Genomic DNA, 16,754 nt, shown 5'->3' on the forward strand with positions numbered 1-16,754 from the left:
CTGAGAGAGAGAGCGAGGGAGGGAGGGAGGAGAGGAGAGAGAGAGAGAGAGAGAGATGAGGATAGAGAGAGAGAGAGGAGAGGAGGGGAGGGAGAGAGAGAGAGAGAGGAGAGAGAGAGGAGGGAGGGAGGGAGAGAAAGAGAGAGAGAGAGAGAGAGAGAGGAGGGAGGGAGGGAGAGAGGAGAGAGAGAGAGAGAGAGAGAGAGAGAGAGAGAGAGATGAAGTATGCGATAGTTAGAAGAAGGATCAGTGAGGATACTGTGGATACTTCAGTGATATATGGATTGTTTACCAACCTACAAATGGAAATATCTGCCTTTAACCGGAAGGAGTAATTGTAAATATCACTTAATATTCAGTTCATTTCAGTCCTTTATAATTTTATAGCCTTTTCTTTTTTTTAAAGAATGTGAAGAAATGTTAGTATTTTGCCACATATAACAGCGGTAGCCTAAAAAAAACAAGTTGAATCAGGTAAGATACAAATTTGCGCAATAATTTTTTATTTGTCAAATGTTATAACATTGAAAGATTTACTGTTTTATCATTAACGTTATAATAAGAGTGAGATCACACAAAAATAAAAAGTCATGTAGATATGATATTTTGTGTTTTTAATATTCATTTAGACAGCTCTAGTTAATGTTGTTATGTGTACTTTTAAATTATTATTATTTTAATGTTAGCTTTAGTAGCTCATAACGACTGCTGACATTAAGCTATAATATATGAATAATGTTATTATATAGTGTTGACAAACATTTAATCACATCCAAAATAAAAGTTTTATGTAATATTTGAGTGTACTGTGTATATTTGTTATGTATAAATAATATATAAAAACACACACATGCATATATATACATACATGTAAGAATAATATGTTGTTTATATTTTAAATATCATATAAATTACATTAATATAAATATCGCCTATACATGTAAATATTTTCAAAATAGCTACCATATGTGTGTGTATTTAATATATTACACAGTACACACATATATATATATTATGTAAACAAAAACTTTTATTTTGAATGCGATTAATCGCGATTAATCGTTTGACAGTTTTAATTTTAACAAAATATAAAATAAATATGGAAACTAGAGCTTAAATTTGTTTCTTTTCTGGTTATTGTTGCATTTTAAGGATGTGGAAGAGCCGATGGAGATGTGTTTGTCATGGAAACGGAGCCGGGATCATTAAGGAATGACAGACTGAATCTCTCCGGTGCGTTTCTACTCGAACCCGAGCGGAATAAACTCCGACAGCCGTGACGGATCATCTACAGACGGCAGTATTATACTCAAACTTCACTAGAGCCTCAGTATGTCGGTGAACGGGACTCAGGACGGTCCGGTTACCGTGGCGGAGCCGCACACTGGCGGAGGCGCGCGCGAGATAACGGCGGCGCGTGGCGGCTCGCTGTCTCTGCCGCGTTTCATGCGTCTCAAGTTTACGCCGGAGTCTCTGGAGAAAGTTTATCAGACGTATTTTCTGCGGCAGCGGCAGGAGACGTTACTGGTGCTGATCGTGTTCGCGGCTCTCTTTAACGGTTATGTCGTCATCATGTGCGCGGTGGTTTACTCTGAGGATAAACTGAAGACGCTCGCGGTGGCGGCAGGTGGGCTCGCGTCGGATATCCTGCTCTATATTTTGTGCCGGTTCCGTTTGCTGCCGGAGTCCGTTTCTAGGAGCCTTGTACCGTATGCGCTCTGGCTGCTCATCACGGTCCACGTGCTGTGCTACTTCAGTTTGAACTTCGCGGGATTTTACGCGGCCGGTGACACCGTCGGATGGCAGACATTCTTCCTCTTCTCCTTCTTCCTCACGCTCCCGCTGCCGCTCGCGCCCATCGCGCTCCTGAGCGCGCTCTCGTGCTGCGCGCACACACTGCTCCTGGGATTCACTATAGCGCAGAGACACCAAGACAAACTGCAGTTAACAGTGCTGATCAGACAGGTGACACACACACACACACACACACACGTTTGTTTCTGTGAATTGTGGGGACTTTCCATAGACTTCTATTACTTTTATACTGACCAAACTATATTTTCTATCCCCTAAACCTACCCCTTACATAAAACCTGTTCCCCACAATGTCAAAAGTGGGGGACATTTAGTCCCCGCAATGTAGCATAACACACAGACTGGAGAAAAAAAATTGTCACTTGCCATAATAAATACCATATTAAGGTAGGCCTACATTTTTTTTTTTTTAATGGTATGAATTTTGTTACCATGGTGTTCATGAAAGTTCAATCTAATATCATTACTACAGTACAAAAATAGTCTTCATGTGGTGACAAATACATTACATTGAGTAATTGTGTTATATTATTTCTATAATGATATTTGTATTTTATATATTTTAATAATATAATTGATATATTAATATATGCTTAACCATATAAAAATACTAATAATCAAATAAATTATATTAAATAAATGTATTAAATTATAATATCTATAATAGTATTTTATTTTATATAATATTTTAATAATGTTTTTTATTTTGCATTATATTTTAATATAATTTTTACATTATACAAATTTTATAGTAAAAATACAAAACAAATATACACAGTACACACTCGATTAATCATTTGACAGCACTAATATGAAGCTGAAAATTTCACAGGAATAATTTACATTTTAAAATATATTAAAATAGAAAACAGTTATTTTTAATTGTAATAATATTTCACATTATTATACTGTATTTTGTTTTTATTAAATAAATGCAGCCTCAGTGAGCATAAAATAACCCCCATACTTTTGAACTGAAGTAGTAAAAATTAAGTGTTTTTATTGAACTAAACCCTTACAAACAGTACTGCGGTGATGATAGTCTCTAAAACTGTAATGCATGACAGCAGAGGGTTGTGGGAGCAACATGTCATGCACATTGAGCTCATGGAAGGATCTGATATGATGATTTCACATTGACGTCATGGGTCAGACTCAAAAACATCACTCGGACAACTAAATAAATCCATGTTCTGTGTGGCTGGAGTGTGAATATTCAAACAAAAGTGACATGAGTGTGTTGTTTCTCAAAGCTGGTGGCGAATCTGATGCTGTATTTGGCTGCTGTGCTGGTGGGCGTGATGTCATATTTCATGTCCGACCGTAAGTACCGCACGGCGTTCCTCGAGGCCAAACAATCTCTGGAAGTCAATCTTACGCTGAAGGAACAGGGTCAACAACAGGTACATGCACAAATGCTTTCTCAAATACAAATTTTCTTTTGAATTAAAAAGGTTTTTAAGTGCACCGGATGCTTTTTTGTAGGGATTTTGTGCCATGTTTGAATGTGTGAGTAAAGAACGCACCGAGATGCTCTAATTGGGCTCAGTGGTGGAGCTCTGCTCTGGGGCCCTTGTGTCCTGTTACCTGTTATTGGCACATCTGAGCAGAAATAGAGACAAGGACACACTGTACACACACACACACACACACACACACACAGAGCGGGTTGTGTTCTGTTGTCACTCTTATTGCAGTAATGAAGTCAATCCCCAGGCTACTGTTATTGTGACAGCAGCAACACTAAAGACCCAAGAGCCCAAATTTGCCATCACACATTATTTTATGTTGGTCACACAGCACGTACTAAAACTAGTTTTATGATTTGTTTTATATATAAAACATATCTCACTAAGTGCAATACAGACATTAGTTCCCCCAAAAAGTAACATTTATTTGCTATTTGAGACCTGCATAAAGACTGATATTTACTAAACAATTCATTTAATATTTGCACAAAGGCTTGTATTATGTATTATATAATGCACAAAGGCTTATTGAATGACTTATTTAAGAGCATAAAAGTCATTATAGAAGTCCTTATGCACCTATTAAATAAATAATTTAATAAATAATATAAAAGTCTTCATGCAAATGTAAGTCTTTACAGAGCTCTTAAATACGTCATTTATTATTATTTTGTACGAATGTTCATTCAATTATTTTTAATAGCTTCGTTAATACTTTTTTATTCACAAAGTCTTATATTTATTAAATTAATTATTTAACAGATGCATTAAGACTTTATTTATTAAATTATTTAACAAATGCAAGATTGAAGACTTGCGTATTTATAAATTAAGAGCTACATGAAGTCTTATATATTTATTAATTATTTTAATAGCTGCATAAAGACTTATATATTAAATATTTTTTTAAGAGCTGCATAACAATGTATATATTTATTAAATTGTTTATTTAATAGCTGCATAAGACTATACATATTAAATTATATATTTAAGTTCAGTTTTAGTTGTTTTATTATTTTAGTACAAATTAAACTAAATAAAAAAGAGAAATAATGCTTTGGGAAACTAGCTGAAATAAAATATTTTTTTAATTGAATTAATGTTAATTTTAAGTAAGGGTTTTTATGGTTTTAGTTTTAGTGGATTTTGACTGCATTACAGCTAAATGTATGGCTCAAAGGAGGATTTTGTGATGTATGTGTATAAGTATCGCCGTAGCATCACAAATCTGAAAACTTTTTTAAATTGCAAACATTAACTTTTTTGAAACAGTTTTTCAAAGCAGTCCCACTATCTCCTAATGGTCAACTAACAGAGAGTCCTGCCCGAAACCTATGGCATCCATCAATTTAGCTATATTGGACCGCTCAAAGCACCACATTGTTTTTATGGTGAAATCAACTTGGTATACTTGATGGTATACTTAGTTGTCTCAACTGTGCTACGTTTCTCATTTTGCTTATGAATTACTTTGTTTCATCGTTATTTTACTGTTTAAATTCTGCAATTTAATGTCAGGTTCCCATGTGACATCTTACCCCATTTATGTTGACAACATGTACCATATTAGGCACTAAAAGTATTTGCCATTAAGTGTTAATGGAATCCTTAATCGCTAACACCAATATATCTGTACAACGGTTTTCTGTCAGCATCTCTTTCTGTCCGTCCTGCTCATGTTGTCACATGGTCTCCAGAGACCCTGTCAATCCCAGAATGCCATAGCAGCAGTGAGGGCTTCTGGGAGTTGAGTGCATCCAGCCAATCAGAGCACGGATGGCAGGTTTAACTCACTATGGCAACGGCATCAAGAGACAAATGCACTCTGTGATCAAACTCCCGAAATCCCACATCGCTCTTCTGCTCGTGAACTAGAGCGAGGACAATGTTTCAGACTTTAAATACACCTTTTGAAGCTTCATAGAAATATACAATATAATTTGAATCTAGCAAAGATCACAAGATCTGATGAATATTCATAAGACATTGCAATTCTTTATTTGTTATATTATTGATAATAAAAGTGCATAATCACATATTTTGATATATACTGTATGTTTTTGCGCATGTGTAGGAGGAATTGCTGTTGTCCATCTTGCCGAAGCACATAGCAGATGAGATGCTTCAGGGCATGAAGAAAGAAGCCAATCAGAAATCAGATGCTCAGCAGTTCAACACCATGTACATGTACCGCCACGAAAACGTCAGGTAAAGCACTCAATCTAACTCAACCACTCATGGTCACTCCATGATTGTTATCCTGCCTTCATATATTATTAAGCGCATCTTGATTTTGATTCACTTCAGTGAATCTTTTGAGTCCGTTCACCAAAAGATTCACTCAGATTTATCCATTGACTCATTCAGTATATATCTGCATATTTGTCAGTCAAAAATAAATGTAAGATACAGATATGATTTCTGTACTAGTGCTGATAAATAGAATGCATTTGAAATATGCAATAACCAGGTTTATATATTTATTAATAATAAATCCAATTTCTTATATATTTTTTATCATGGTTACTTACTTTAGATGCTATATAGTTTTTATTAATATTTTAAGTTAGAAAATTTTATTTTTTTAATTTAATTTTATTTATTTATTTTAAATATAGTTTTCATAGATTTTTAATCAATTTTAGTTATGTTAGTACATCAAGATAACCTAAATGAAAATGAGAAATCTTGCCTTGGCTACCAGCCGATTAATTTTATTATAAGTAACAAAAATTGTTTGGTTTTTAGTAACTTTGTTTTTAATTCATTGAAGTAACTGTTTGAAAATTTATTGTTCCACAGCTAGCCATAATTTTTAATTTAATAAATGTAATTGTTTTCACAATAAAAAGATTTATGCTGATTCTAAGCTATTTGTATGCATGCATTTTGAAAAAAGGATTATTTAAATATATTAAAATATATGCAAAGTTAATAATAAACTGCCATGATTTTTTTGAGTGTAGAAATCTTACCTTTCTCTCTCCTGTTTAATTTATGTATGACTGACAAATATGCTTCACATTAAGTTTATTAGTGTGTTTGTGTTAAATCTGTATAATCCAAATGTATGGTCATTTTATATGCAAATCAAATACATAAATACATTTTTTGAGTCCTGTAATTTACATCATTACACCAGTAGATCACAAAAGTGAGTGTCTTATAATAAACCTAAGCAATGTTTTTATTGCTGAATATCATGTTTCATTCACAAATACTTCACATTACAGGTTCATTCATTCATTTCAAGTTGACAAGGCTGTTCAAACTCTTCAAACACACTGCAGTGTTGATCTAACATCTCCACTCTCTCTGCAGTATCCTTTTCGCAGACATCGTAGGTTTTACACAGCTCTCTTCTGCCGTGACTCCAAAAGAACTTGTCAAGCTACTCAACGAGCTCTTTGCTCGCTTTGACAAACTAGCAGCAGTGAGTAACACACACATTTGACATATTTATGTACATCCACCTTGTAAAGAAAAGGCTACAAATAATACAAATTCACAAGTTTTAGGGAATTTGTGCACAAAAATGACCAGTACTAAGGATACAAAAAACACTGTAACTTCCACTCTCATGGTGTTTTAACAGCAACACCACCAGCTGAGGATCAAGATTCTGGGAGACTGTTATTACTGTATCTGCGGTTTGCCGGATTACCGTGAAGATCATGCAGTCTGCTCCATATTGATGGGCCTGTCTATGGTGGAGGCCATCTCGTGAGTACATGCCCACTGGGTGGGGCTTTGCCTGCAATACCCAATCACTGGGTGGAGCTTTATCTACAGGACATGGCATATGGGAGGGTTTTTTATCTTTAATTTATGCCATCTGTGAGATGCTTTATCTTATAAAGCTTATCAAAATGGGAGGGGCTTCGTCTACAGTGAATGGGAACTGGAAGAAGCTTTATTTGCAGAAACACTATGATGAATTTGTTGAAATATGAATAATAAGAGGGACTTCATCGGTTTAATGCTGCACTTTCACAACAATCTCTAAAAGTCTAGATATAAAAGTACAGTAGAGTTCTGCTGCGGCCTATGTTCTTTATGCTTCGAGGGATCCGAAGCATAACATTTTTATAAAATAAAAATAAAATTATAATAATTTATATATTATTTTTTTATTATAATAAAAAAATATGTACAAATTATTATTATTTTTTTTTAAAAATTCATTAAAGATATGAATATAGATATTATAATTAAATAAAATAATGAAACAACTAGAAAGCAGGCATTCCTATTGGCCCATTTGCTTCTCACTTATGCTCAGATATGTGCGTGAAAAAACTCAGACGGAAGTGGACATGCGTGTAGGTGTGCACACGGGTACCGTACTGGGTGGAGTCCTGGGACAGAAGCGCTGGCAGTTTGATGTCTGGTCCACTGATGTTACTGTGGCAAACAAGATGGAGTCAGGAGGCATCCCGGGGTGAGATGAACTACAATCTGTATTTAAATCATTAGTTTCTTGTTTGTGAATTGCAGTGCAGCTGACTCTCTCTCTGCTGTGTCTGCAGGCGTGTGCATATCTCTCAGAACACGAAGGACTGTTTGCGAGATGAGTTTGAGCTGGAGGAGGGCAATGGAGGAGAACGCTGCGAGTATCTTCTGGAGAAAGGCATCGACACGTATTTGGTGCTTGTGTCCAAAGACACTCCCAAAACAAACGGAGTGACCAATGGCACTGTGCGTATCATGATCCTCTTTCTTATTCTCTGATCTGCTGTTCTCATCCATAACTGATCTGAAACTTTCTTCAGGTGATCAACACCACAAAACCCAGCGGCAGCTACACGTCAGTAAAGAACATACCTGAGGAGTCAGAGACACAGGTGAGATCTGTCTGTCTGTCTGTCTGTCTGTCTATCTATCTGTCTATCTGTCTGTCTGTCTCTGTCTATCTACCTATATCTATCTGTCTGTCTGTCTATCTATCTGTCTATCTGTCTGTCTATCTGTCTGTCTCTGTCTATCTACCTATATCTATCTGTCTATCTGTCTGTCTCTGTCTATCTGTCTGTCTCTGTCTATCTGTCTATCTATCTGTCTGTCTATCTGTCTGTCTATCTGTCTGTCTCTGTCTATCTATCTGTCTATCTGTCTGTCTGACTATCTACCTATATCTATCTGTCTATCTATCTGTCTGTCTGTCTGTCTATCTATCTGTCTGTCTGTCTGTCTGTCTATCTATCTGTCTGTCTATCTGTCTGTCTCTGTCTATCTACCTATATCTATCTGTCTGTCTGTCTGTCTATCTATCTGTCTATCTGTCTGTCTCTGTCTATCTACCTATATCTATCTGTCTGCCTGTCTATCTATCTATCTATCTATCTATCTATCTATCTATCTATCTATCTATCTGTCTGTCTGTCTGTCTGTCTATCTGTCTGTCTGTCTATCTATCTCTGTCTATCTACCTATATCTATCTGTCCGTCTGTCTGTCTATCTATCTATCTATCTATCTATCTATCTATCTATCTGTCTGTCTGTCTGTCTATCTGTCTGTCTACCTATATCTGTCTGTCTGTCTACCTATATCTATCTATCTGTCTGTCTATCTATCTATCTATCTGTCTATCTGTCTGTCTGTCTGTCTGTCTATCTGTCTGTCTGTCTACCTATATCTGTCTGTCTGTCTACCTATATCTATCTGTCTGTCTGTCTGTCTATCATTCTCGATCTTTGACATATGTGTGGTTTTTAAGCAGCTGCAGTTGGCCAATATGGCTGATGAAGGGATGGAGGACGAGCATTTGTACCAGCTGCTGCATAAAGCTCTGCTGGAGAGAGAGACAGAGACGACGTAATGACCATTTATTCTTACTTCAATCCCAGTAGTTTCTTTTTGCCCCTGTGTCACATCACCGCCTTTCTCTCAGTCAGGAGGAGAGGAAGACGTCGGTTCTATCTCTGAGGTTTGAGGACTCTGATCTGGAGTCTCGTTACTCAGCAGAGAAGGAGAGACAGACGGGAGTTGCGTTTAGCTGTTGTTGTGTCGTTCTGATCTTCACTTCAGTCATGGAAATGCTCATAGACCCACAGTGAGTGAAGATCATAAATAATTAATCACTAATACATAATAAATGGATAATTCATATAATATTTTATTGATATTGGCACGTCTCTTGTGTAATGTCATATCTGCTTGATTTCTGACAGGCTGATTGTGAATTATGTGACTCTAGCTGTTGGTGAGCTGTTACTGCTGATTCTGACTCTGTGTTCACTAGCAGCCATCTTTTCTCGAGTAAGTCCAACATCACAGAAGTAGATTGAGTGGATCTCATAACATCTTTGTCATAATTCACTTCACCGCTTGTTTTCTTTAAAAAAAAAAACACTAGCTTCTCTATTCTATTTGTTTTCTTCTTATACAATTAACAAAAAGCAAAAAAAGGCCTCTAACACCAGCTTGCTCTATTATTTTTCTATTCTATTTTCTTTTTATTATATAACTTTAAACACCTTGCTACATGTACTGCGTAAAGCTAACTGCATATCATTGTTCCTTTGATTTTGATTGCTTCCATTGTCCTCATTTGTAAGTCGCTTTGGATAAAAGCATCTGCTAAATGACTAAATGTAAAGTCCAAAAAAAGAACTGATATTTGGCTTAATAAAAATAAAGCCTGTTTTTAAACATTTTAGCATTGTGATCCTCCCCATCATTGGCAATAATTGTTATAAGGGATGATTCTCATTAGATTTTTCACTGTTATTTTTACTGTACTACTGTAAGAATAAATCCCACATTAATGGCTGTACAATAAAGACCTATACAACTTTACAATTTCAATAATTTTTACATTTCCAAACACGTAAAAAAAAAACTTTAAAGATTATATCTTCACATTACAGTAATGTGGTTTGTTATTTAATATTCTAAAAATAGACATTTAAACATTAAATATGAATTATTTATATTAAACGTAAATGATATTTGTCTTTTTACTTTGGGGTTAAGTATTAGCCAAATTTGTCCTTCAAAGTTTGTCATCTTATCAATTAAATCTCATTTTGATATTAGAGTATTTGATTTTATATCTGTTCAGCTAGCTTGAATTTATTTTCATTCGAGTTTATTTTAGTTTTAGTCATTTTACTACTTTAAATTTTAAGTTAAGTTTCTCCATCTAATATTTATATTTTATTTTAGCTTTCAATGAACAAAAACTACATTTAATAATTTTAGTTAACTATAGCAGCGCTTTGTGAGAGAGCGCGAGACCATCTATGCATCACTGTGATGTGTGTGTATCAGGTCTTCCCCCGGAGGCTGGTGTCTTTCTCTCAGTGGATCGACCGCACACGCTGGGCTCGTAACACATGGGCCATGGCTGCCATATTTGTTCTGACCATGGCTGAGGTTGCCGATATGGTGAGACAAGAGACTTCACCTCTTTCCAAATTATTATTACTGAAAAGGAGGTAGCAGGTGCTTAGGTAGCTACCTTGAAGCCAGTGGGGCTGTCGGTAAGAACAGGTCCAGTCTAGTCAAACCAGGTATAAGAAAGTTTATTGTACATCCAAGGAGGTTTTGTGCATGTAGATGTGCGTGTGGTTTCTATAAAGGGAATAGATATACAGAGTTTTAGTTTACCAATAAACAGTGCTAAATAAGGTGCAAGGCAACCACAATATTACATCAACTGCACATTAAATAACTAAAGCACATGCCCAAACAGGAACTAGAGCAAGCATGAGAATAAACACATTTAGGCCAAACTTAAGTCATACAAAATATTTAAGCAGCATACAAAGGCAGGCACTTACATGGTCATATACGCACACGCAGGAAAAACACAGAAAGGAGTAAAACTCAGTCCTCTGCACTGTAGAAACACATGCAACTAAAAGGCAAGCTGTGGCCACAGGTGCAGCTAATAAAGTCTGTGAGATAGTTCTAATTGGCTTGAGATTGGGTGGGTGGAGCTTGGGGCTAACAGGGACTGAACAGGCTAAGAGGGGCGTGGTACTGCTTTCAGGGTGAAGCTTAGGGACACAAAAACTTCTCAACAATTACTGACCGTGTAAATCATACTTTGTTCTGGCATGTTCGTATGATGTCATGACCCCTGACTTCAAATGCCATTGAATTGCATTTTCCAAGTATTATTTAGTAAATTATATATCAATTTCAGGGTTTTTCTCATCATTTTTCTTCAGCTGAGCTGTGTTCAGCCCCCTCTCGTGCTGCTGAACTCCTCATCCGGCGTGACGCTCGAGTCTCTGGGTGACGGCGGATGCGCAGAGAACCCCAAACACTACGGATACATATCAGTGCTGTCGCTCGTGGCAACCACCATGCTCGTACAGCTCAGCCATGTGGTCAAGCTGGCGCTCATGCTGTTGGTTACCATAGCAACAGGTGCCGTAAACATCCACAGCTGGATGTACATTTATGACATCTACGATTTCATTCGCTACCTGGACTACAGGTGAGACAAGCTTGAGTTTGCGTTCAGATGTACATGGACGATAAGTATGAAAAGCAATCAAAAGAACAGTAAAAACAGGAATACTGTAAAATATCATTACAATTTAAAATAAGTCTTTTCTATGTGAATGCATTTTAAAATGTAATTTATTCCAGTCATGCAAAGCTGTATTTTCAGCATCATTACTCCAGTCTTCAGTGTCACACGATCCTTCAGAAATCATTCTAATATGTTGATTTGCTGTTCAAGAAATATTTTTTATTATTATCAGTGTTGAAAAGAGTTGTGCTGATTAATATTTTTGTTACATTGACTTAATTTAAATACAGAACAGCACTTTTCGAGCGTATTTATAGAGTATTTTTCACCCAGTTAAACTGGAAGTTGTGCTTCAAACCACTCACAAAAATTGTCTGACACCTGTAATTGTTTTCCATTATTTTCTGTGACTCTTCAGTTATTCAGTAGTTCCCACCAGATATCTGCTGACTGTGATGATTATCATCATGATGATGAGTTTCTACTACTTTGCACGTCACGTATGTCCAACAATAGCTTAAAAACTCACATTTATTTCCTCTACTCTGTTTTTGGCAAATATTAGTATGTTTTGTTCTCTCCCAGGTGGAAAAACAGTCGCGTAAACTGTTTCTGTGGAAGATCGAGGTTCATGATCAGAAGGAGAAAGTGTATGAAATGAGAACGTATAACGAGGCACTGGTCACTAACATGCTTCCTGAACACGTGGCCAAACACTTCCTGGGCTCCAAGATGCGAGATGAGGTATGTACAGTATGGAAGCTTGTTTCTGCCATCGACTAACAATTTTAACCTCAGAATTGTGAGTTTATATCTATAGCCATTTATAACTATAACTTTTCTTTTATCTCGCAATCCTGTGTTTTTTTTTCTTTCTTAGAATTCTAAGTTAACATTTAACATACCAGAATTCTGAACTTACCTTTTTCATTTTTACTTTTTTCTCATAATTCAAAGTTTACCTTTTCAAATTCTGACTTTTTTCTCAGAATTCTGAGTTTTTTTCTTGGAATTTTGTGCATACATTTTGACAATTTTTTTCTAAGCTTACATATAAATCTGAGTTTTTTCAATTGCACATTTATATCAGTTTATAACTTTTCTTATATCTCATACTTCTGACTTTTTCCCTCAGAATTCTTAGTGTACATCTTGCATTTTTTATATTTTTTCTCTTAATTCAAAGTTTACATCTCATTGTTAATTTTTTCTCACAATTTAAAAGTTTGCATCTTGCAATTTTTACTTTTTTCTCAGAATTATGTTTACATCTCACAATTAAAAATTTTTTTCTCAGAATTCTAAGTTTGCATCTTGCAATTTTTACTTTTTTTCTCAGAATTATGTTTACGTCTAACAATTTAGATTTTTTTCTCAGAATTCTGAGTTTTTTCTTGCATTCTATATCTTACAGTTCAGATGCTTTTTGGAATTGCAAGTAAAAAAAAATAAATCAGAATTAAAAGAGTTGCAATTACCTTTTTTTTATCCCGTGGTAGAAACAATTCCTGTCTATTCCTTTCAGAGTAATCTTTAAATAAGTTTGGTCCTTAATAAATGTGCATATTGATGTTTATTTGTTTATTGCAGGAACTTTACAGTCAGTCGTATGATGAGATCGGCGTGATGTTCGCCTCCATTCCCAACTTCTCTGATTTTTACACGGAGGAGAGTATAAACAATGGAGGAATAGAATGCCTCCGAATCCTGAATGAGATCATCTCTGACTTTGACAGTGTGAGTGTCTCTTTGTCCTTTATTTCTTCATATGTCATCATTTGTTCAGCAGAAGTTCTCTTTAAAATCATATGATGTGTTTTTTATTCGGAGTAGCTTCTGGATCGCACAGAGTTTCGGGACATTACGAAGATCAAGACTATCGGTAGCACATACATGGCTGCATCAGGCGTGACTCCGGAGAGCAACACTAACGGATACGCCGACCGTAAGGTCAGCTGCACTACACATGCTAACACATAGTACTTACACTAATGTAGTCTGTGTTACTGATGTTGATTATGTGTTTGGGATACAGATAGGGGATCAGTCCATCCTGGAGCGCTGGCAACACTTCGCTGATTTGGCAGACTTTGCATTGGCTATGAAAGTCACACTTGGAAACCTAAACAAACAGTCGTTCAATAACTTCATGCTGCGCATAGGTCAGCAAACGTCTGACCGAACTACAGACCTATGTCACTTCTGCTTATATAACGATATAGTTGAGTATGTGTTATATTTATGTTTTTTTGACCATGTTGTTTGTGTGTGTTTTATTGTCAGGTCTAAATAAGGGGGGGGTGTTAGCTGGAGTGATTGGCGCTCGAAAACCTCATTTCGATATTTGGGGAAACACTGTAAATGTGGCCAGTCGTATGGAGTCCACTGGGGTTATGGGTAACATACAGGTGATATAAGATTTATACTTTTTTTAATGTATTTAAAAATAAATTAAATAACTTCTCAATATCATCTCAATTCTTTCAATATTTTAATATTAAATATTAAGCCTTTTGACAAATATTTTCCACGTTCTCCACACTGTTTTTCACTAAAACAAAGGAAAGCTGATATTTAATCATTATTTAATCATCATTATTTATATGCCGAACCAATATAAAAATATATAAACAATTTTCCTTTTCAAATTAAATATTTGTACAATTTTATAGAAAATATTTAAATGTATATTTTAATTACCCATGACATTATAGAGAATAAGTGGTTTGGAGAATAGATGGATGTATATTTTAAATATATACAATTATATATACTTCTAAAATAATTATATTATAGAAGATATATATATATGTATCTTTTATAATAATTCTATTTTATTATTTACTATATAAATATATAATTGATGTTAATATACATTTTGTATTTGTATTAAAACATTACATTAAATAATTAATGTATTATGTTTAATAATTATGTACATTAAATTTACATAAATCAAATAAAACCTGGAGACCTCCTTGAACATTTTTGAGTCATGATCTTTTAATCAATTTTGAATTGAATTTTATCCTCTAATGCGATGTTTGCAACAGAAATGTAATTTGAGATGCTATCAAAACATCTCTGTCCTAACGCTCTAATACTTATGAGTCACGAGACCATGTAATGATGCAAAAATATCTTAATGGCAATGATTATACATCGTATCACTCAGCTCTGATGCAGACGTCTGTGTTTTTCTGGTGCTGGTGCTCCTCAGGTGGTGGAGGACTGCTATAACATCCTGAAGGAGTACGGTTTCCGTTTCGTCAGAAGAGGACCCATCTATGTAAAAGGAAAAGGAGAACTGCTCACTTTCTTTATGAAGGGCAAAGACAAACATGTCACAAAGACGACCGCAGTCTCTCTACCACATCAAATACCAGACAAATCCTGAGAAGACTGAGGATGAGAAGGACATTGACATTTTATTTTATGTTTTTTGGGGCCTTTTCCACTTTTTATTAATAGAAACAGTGGAAAAAGGAGACTCCCAAATGAGCGCTACAGCTCAACAAGTCTGCAGCACATGCACTACCCAATAGACAACAACTCTGAAAAATTACACATTACAAACAACAGCCAAAGGTTGTATTAACTGAAATATTTCTATTGTTTGCTTTATTTTAAACACATGTTCCATCATTGAGACAGATCAAAAATACACCATTTGGTCTATTGCATACTTTATACACTCTCTGTTTTAAAAAATGCTGATAGAATGTTACAGTAAACTATTTGTAATTATTGAAAATGTTATTGTTAGCTATATCAAGCCCATAAAAAGTAGTAGACCATGATGAAAATATTTGTATATTTACAAACAAACACAATCAGGAGCTAAAAACACTACTCAAATTCTGTCAGATCAAAGACACACACATCCTTTCAACAGAGCATGAAACATCTCATTAATAATTTCGTATTCTATTGCAACAGCATCAACAGAAGACAGAGTTTTTATTCCATATTTTTATTTTTTACAGCTTTAGCCCGAGAACATCACACTGGGACAATATTCTAATTGATATAGGCTATAGTCAGAATGTTTTTGTTTTTTTAAATCAGTGGCATTTTTAATAATCACCATCTCCAGGTCTATACCTCAAACCCAGCAGGCTAACTCATATTTAATACTTTTTTATAAACTCACATTTCACATTTAGTTTGTTTCATGTACTCTGTGAAACTCTTGGTTATAGATCAGGGGCCGGTTGCATACACTGTTTAGACTAGTCTTAAAAGTTAGTCATCAAATTTTTTTTCTTCAAGACTGGTCATAACTTTTTTAATTCAGTTATGAAAAGGTAGATTGGTCTTATTTGTATTGGAAATGTAAGACTTATTACCCCTTTGCAACTGCTAGCTGGTCAAACTAGTTCTTTAACATGGTGGCTACGTTTATGCAACTGGCCCCAGATCCTAATCATGTCTCAGAATGTGCGGATTTTTGTAGATTGTGGATTTAGCAGCTCTTTATGCTGTTCTCTGTGTTTTATTGGTTGGCAGAATGAGAAAAATGATTTAATGACTAAGAAAGCACATTAAACAGCCAATAAAAACCTAAAAGGGTACATTAAACAGACGATTTTAGTAGCTTCTTGTTGAATTTTAATAATCAACAAAAGACTAATAACTAGTAGTTTAGAGATGAATGCAAAAGTGAAAGTCTGGTGAAAAATGTAAAAACACGGCATTTGAAGGTTAGAAATCTTGTGTAATTTGAAAACTTTTTGACAAAAGGTTTAGCATTATCTAGACTGAGCGAGTAGTCTGAAGAAATATTTTAAGATGGATGGATAGATGGATGGATGGATGGATGGATGGATAGATGGATGGATGGATGGATAGATGGATGGATGGATGGATAGATGATGGATGGATGGATGGATGGATGGATAGATGGATGGATGGATGGATAGATGGATGGATGGATAGATGATGGATGGATGGATGGATAGATGGATGGATGGATGGATG

At 35.3% G+C, this 16,754-nt stretch overlaps 1 protein-coding gene across 1 annotated transcript; it reads left to right on the forward strand.

Annotated features, from left to right (window-relative positions):
* Positions 1 to 1,332: 1,332 nt before the first annotated feature.
* Positions 1,333 to 15,171, forward strand: LOC306880405 (adenylate cyclase type 3-like; the record flags this gene model as incomplete). The annotated part of the gene is made up of 20 exons (XM_079433893.1): positions 1,333 to 1,965; positions 3,069 to 3,218; positions 5,359 to 5,492; positions 6,606 to 6,717; positions 6,880 to 7,007; positions 7,567 to 7,725; positions 7,814 to 7,982; positions 8,057 to 8,128; positions 9,003 to 9,100; positions 9,177 to 9,338; positions 9,457 to 9,544; positions 10,559 to 10,675; positions 11,464 to 11,735; positions 12,193 to 12,274; positions 12,360 to 12,518; positions 13,365 to 13,511; positions 13,608 to 13,724; positions 13,810 to 13,936; positions 14,058 to 14,182; positions 14,995 to 15,171. 20 exons carry the CDS (start codon positions 1,333 to 1,335, stop codon positions 15,169 to 15,171), a joined length of 3,228 nt encoding a protein of 1,075 aa, XP_079290019.1.
* Between the last annotated feature and the right edge of the window lie 1,583 nt (positions 15,172 to 16,754).

Source organism: Barbus barbus, assembly GCF_936440315.1.
Source record: "Barbus barbus genome assembly, chromosome: 14".
NCBI lineage: Eukaryota > Metazoa > Chordata > Actinopteri > Cypriniformes > Cyprinidae > Barbus > Barbus barbus.